This window comes from Mastomys coucha, unplaced genomic scaffold (assembly GCF_008632895.1).
Source record: "Mastomys coucha isolate ucsf_1 unplaced genomic scaffold, UCSF_Mcou_1 pScaffold6, whole genome shotgun sequence".
In the NCBI taxonomy this organism is placed as follows: domain Eukaryota; kingdom Metazoa; phylum Chordata; class Mammalia; order Rodentia; family Muridae; genus Mastomys; species Mastomys coucha.
This window is the reverse complement of record NW_022196912.1, coordinates 47,351,800-47,357,168: the sequence shown is the minus strand read 5'-3', so window position 1 is coordinate 47,357,168 and position 5,369 is coordinate 47,351,800. Positions and strand designations below refer to the sequence as shown.

At 36.5% G+C, this 5,369-nt stretch overlaps 1 protein-coding gene across 2 annotated transcripts in view; it reads left to right on the top strand.

Moving 5' to 3' along the window:
• Bcap29 (B cell receptor associated protein 29) overlaps nt 1-5,369 on the top strand; it is a 42,448-nt gene that overhangs the window by 1,468 nt on the left and 35,611 nt on the right. For both annotated transcript variants that reach the window (XM_031357467.1, XM_031357468.1), the window contains exon 3: nt 2,797-2,897. In XM_031357467.1, the coding sequence (XP_031213327.1) occupies nt 2,797-2,897 (101 nt within the window). The remainder of the gene's footprint in view (nt 1-2,796; nt 2,898-5,369) is intronic.

The following is a 5,369-nucleotide window of genomic DNA, read 5'->3' as shown; positions in this document are numbered from 1 at the left end:
CCCCTCCCCCTCTTCCTCTCTTCCTCTCTCCCTCTCTCCACCCCCCACCCCTCTCTAAACTGCGCTGAATTTGAGCTGTGAAACAAAAGGGTGGATGCAAAAATGTTCACTTGGGACGATAGAATGGACTGGCTCAGGGTTCAAGCAGTCTTTCAAAAACCTAGCTCTTCATCTGCTTAGATTTCAGCTCTTCTCTATCCTTGTCCCACACCATCGCTTTTTCCTCCCTTACAAGAAGCAGTAAATCATACTGTAGGAAGGGGTGTACCAAGTTCTCTCCACCAACCAGGGATTCTGTAGGTCACATGCTTAAGGCCAGAAGGGCTTTGGAGTTCCACAACCCAAGCTTCCTCACTGGTGTGTTTCAGACTCCAGATGAAATCCTTAGCTTGCCGTCAGACGACGCTATCCCTGTTCTGTCTACCTCAGATTTCAAAAGCAGACATGTTTTGCTGTTTAGTATTACTTCTTGTGTCTTACATATTTAAGAAGTCATTTTTTCATGCACAACAGATTTATAAATAAGGCTTAGAGATTTGAAAAAAAAAGTCTCAGGAGAATGATGACCAGTCTTTTTCTTCTTGTCATTGACAGTTTTGAACCCATCCTTATCTACTAGCTATTAGATGAAACCTATTAGGTGAATAAGTACACATGATATATGAATGTTCTCATGTAGGAGCATGTGGTACATATGCACAGGAATCATCTGTGCCCCTCCATGTGTTTATCCACAGTGTGTGTGTCAGGCACAATCTTCAAAGTCTTCATTTATCTATCTAGTCTTTTCTCCTGTAGTGAAGTGAATGAAGGTAAAAACATGCTCAGAATAACAGTTTTCATTTGACTTCATGTTATTGTATGACCTTGAGAAATTATTTACTTTCTCTGGTCAGTTTTCCTGGTAGCAGTAGTGTGGACTTCATATGATGCTGAGGTAATTAGACAAGGTAGTGCATGTGTTCCAACCAATAATACATCAACTCAATAAATATTAGCTATTATCTGATCTTAAATTCAATCTACTGCAAACTCCTTGATATCCCTTCTCGTGGAGGTTGCTACATTCCCTCTTTTGTTGACTTTTAAAGAAATAAACAAATTTACATTTGGACCTACATCGAGCTATTACCATTTATATTCTTTTTTTTACGAAAAAAAGATTTGCAGTGTTAAATTTAAATAGAGTCTATAAAAGTGCTTTGAATTTGGTCATCAAGTCAAAAAACTGATTCACCTATATCTGTCTTCTCCCTTATAACTTGAAGTTATTGTTGATAGTTCTATTAAAATTGTATTAATAATTTCTCATATCTTAAAGTAAAAATTTTCAGTTGTGTTTGTGAAGTATATTCACACGCTAACTACCTTGATACTTCTTTTTGACCCAATGTATTACAAATTTAAAATACTTTAGGTTCAGCATTTGATACTTTCCAGTTACATGATGGTTGCTTAGCCACTTGTAACGCCTCATTTCCTGTGTCTGTGGCTTTGCTTCTGCTGCTCCATCTGTCTAGAGTATTTATTCATCTCTTTTCCTCTGTGTTCACGCCTTAACCTAGGTAATGATAAATTATATGAGTATTTACATGTGTAAATGTTTATGTGTAAAAGTTTTTTTTTTCATTTTGCATATATGCCATATGTCAGTCATTTTAGATTCCTTTTTGGTTAAAGAAAGAAATTATCTTGCTTAGTGTAGATGATAGAAGCACATCACATAAAAATAAACTTGCAGAAGCCAAACATGGTCGTGCATGCTTATACCTGCAGCACTTTGCAGGCTGAGTCAAGAGGATTGCGACTTCAGAGGCAGCTCTGGCAAGTTCCATGCCAGCAGAGGCTACACAGCAAGACACTGTGTCTACTAAACAGAGAATTAAGTGTTCCTAGCTGCTAGGTCAAAAGACTTGCATCATTTCTGAGACAGTGCTCTAACTAGGGGGGGGAAGTAGCTTTCATCTAAAACATGACAGTTTAAGAATTTTCTTTTGGGCTGGTAAGATTGTTCAGTTGGTAAAATGCTTGCCATACAAGATGGAGAACCTTAGTTTGATTCCTAAAATCCGTGGGGAAAAGCCAGGCGTGCTACAGAGGTTAATAATCCCAGTGCTGGTGAGGCAAAAGCAGGCAGCTACTTAGAGCTCACTAGCCAGTCAGCCTGCCTACTCAGTGAGTCCCAGGATCTCTAAGCTGGGCTCCTAAGGAACATCATGGCAGATTGACCTCTACCCTTTACACTGTGAGGGCTACAGGCCTGTGTGCATGCGCACAGACCAAAGCCTACATTTCTCTTTAAAGCTTTGTTCATCATAAAAAATAACTTTACCTTAAAAGTTATTTTTAGTCAGGCAATGGTGGCTCACACCTTTAATCTCACCACCCATAATGCAGAGGCAGGCATAACTCTGAATTCATGGCTACCCCGGTCTAGAGTTCCAGAATGGCCATGGCTACACAGAGAAACTCTGTCTCAAAAAAAAAAAAAACAAAAAAAAAAGTTATTTTCACTTTAGAATATTTAAACCATCAAATATAATAGTATTTAATTAACAAATAATTATTTTCTATTTCATGAGTTAATATAATAGTATTTAATTAACAAATAATTATTTTCTATTTCATGAGTTATGTCATGAAAGAATATGAACAACTTTTAAAATTAAATGTCTTTAATTTTGCCACACTATTATCAAAATATTATCTCAGTATTTTAAAGCATTTCAAGACCTGCTCCTGGTTCATTTGTTGTTCGGTTGTTTGCTCATCTAATCTAATTGTGTTGCTTTACAGATGGCAGAAGATTTTTTCATTTAGTGTCTGGGGTAAGATTGCAAGTTTTTGGAACAAAGCTTTCCTTACCATTATAATACTATTGATTGTTCTGTTTCTAGGTAAGTACTAGCTACAATCCTCCTTTGAATCTAGTTCTTTTCAATAAATTATCGGGGTTTTGATTTGTTAGGTTGATGTTATTGATATACTAAAAGACTATTTTATATATTGATAGGTTTTTGATACATACTTGGTACTATTTTATATACACAAATTTCAGGTGCAGTGATTCTTAACCTCTTTTAGGTTACTTAAAGTTTAAATACAATAACAAGTGGCCTTCTTTCAAGTTGGCAGATGATTGACAGTTGCAGTCTTTGTTATAGTGTTGTCCTGGGTACCCAGGGGCTTGGCTTGTATGCAACAAACGAATGGAATAATAGATTCTTAAGAGATTCTTAGACAAGTGTGAGTCTTCACTGAAACCTGATTAAAGCAACAGCTTTAATGGCTACTGCAAATTTTTTTTAATATAAAGGGATTATTAGGTAATATTAGTAAATTTTTGCTTTAGTTGTGATAGCAGTATTGTATAGCATCTTTAAGGGTCAGAAGCCTATATCTGTAGATACAGTTTTATTGAAATGCCACTGTTCTTGCTTTTGCATATGGTCTGCCTTAGTTAGGGTTTCATTGCTGTGAAGAGGTACTATGACCATGGCAACTTTTATAAAGGAAAACATTTAATTGGGGATGGCTTACAGGTTCAGAGGTTTAGTCCATTAGTATCATGGTGGGAAGCATGGCATCATCCAGACAGACATAGTGTTAGGGAAGGTGCTGAGAATTCAACATCTTGATCTGAAGTCAGCAGGAGACTTGTGTGCCATACAGACTAGGTGTAGCTTGAACATGGGAGACCTCAAAGCCCACCTCCACAGTGACATACTTCCTCCAGCAAGGCCACACCTCCTAATAGTGCCACTCCCTATGGGTCAAGCATTCAAACACGTGGAGTTTCTAGATACCATACCTATTCAAACACCACATGGTCTATGCCTATTTCCATGGACAACTCCAGAGTTTAATATTGCAGCTGGTAAGCCTAAAAACATACATTGCCTATCCTTTTGCCTAAAACATTTGTTGTCTATCCCTTGGATTAAAAAGAAAAAAGTTGACAATACTTTTGACCTAGGAATATGTCTGAGAAAATGCTTGCTGGAATACTTAGGGAAAATATCAGTGAGATTTTGGATTGAGAAACAAAGCAAATATGACAAATTCTTCAAATTTTGAATTCATATGGTAGGATTATAGATATATACTGGACAGATTGGGCATCCCTAACTAAAAATTGTAATTTAAAAATTTGAATTGAAAACATTTTTGCACGAGCATGTTGGCACAGGTGGAAAATTCCACCCCTCATTTTGTGTGATAAGAGTCCAAATCCAAGAACAGTAAAGACATTGTCTGAAAGTAACTTCAGGCTTACATCTATAAAGGATGTATAAAATGTAAGTGGATTTCATGTTTACATTTCAGTAATATTTAAAACATTTAAATTTCAAAATTCTTAACAACAGCAACAAAAACAACCTAAATCCAGGCATGTCTGGTAATAAACATTTTACATATGCAGCCTAAATGAATTTTTCAGCAGGTTAGAAATGTTCATGGTAACGATACTTCATAAATTGAAAGTAGAGCTTTAAGGTTTGCAAAGCAGAAATTCCACAAGCCTTCATAATCACCGTGTTCTTTTAGAAGTGACTGAGAGCCGCAAGATTAAGTGACTTGTCTAAGATTACCTATCCACTTCTTGCCAGTGTCATTCCTTGCTACTTTAGCCGAATGTTTTCCCTAGGAATTTCCTCCTAACTCTCATGTCCTGGGTTAAGTGGGCTTACTGGTACCACCTTGGAACCGGCACCGCTGTTTGATGTTGTTTTATGCAAAAATGTGTGATGTTCCAAACACCAAGGTTTGAAATAGGGTTGATCCTCTCTATAAAAGTGAGAGCATATACTGTGAAGGAGTATAGAAGTATTGAAAACTGGAAGGGAAGCTGGTGTGGTGGTACTCAGGAGGCAGAAACAGAGCCTAGTAGATAGATCTCTGTGAATTCAAGGATAGCCAGAGCTATATAGTGAGACCCTGTCTCAAAAACAACAAAACAAAACCCCAAGAAGGAAATTGCATCAAGTTTTGAATGAATTTGTATTTTACTTGAAAATGTCAATTTTTGTCATGGTATGTTATTGTTAGTATTATGCACTGAATTTCTATCCATATAACAACACAATAAATTAGTAAAGAAGTAGAGAAAACTGATCATTACTGAGCCACCAACTACCTGAATAACTTTGGAATGGCATTCTGTCTCTCTTACTTTGACAAATGTATTGATGAAGTGAAAGAATAAGAAATAATCTCAACTCTTTAAGAGGTATCAAAATGTCTGCTGAAAGCTATCACTTACCTGTGTAAGAAAAGAGAGCCATAGTAGATTCTTTTGACTATATTTATCCAAAACTAGCTTGCCCTCACTTGAGAAAGAAAGAAGAATTAAAACAAAAACAAAAAAA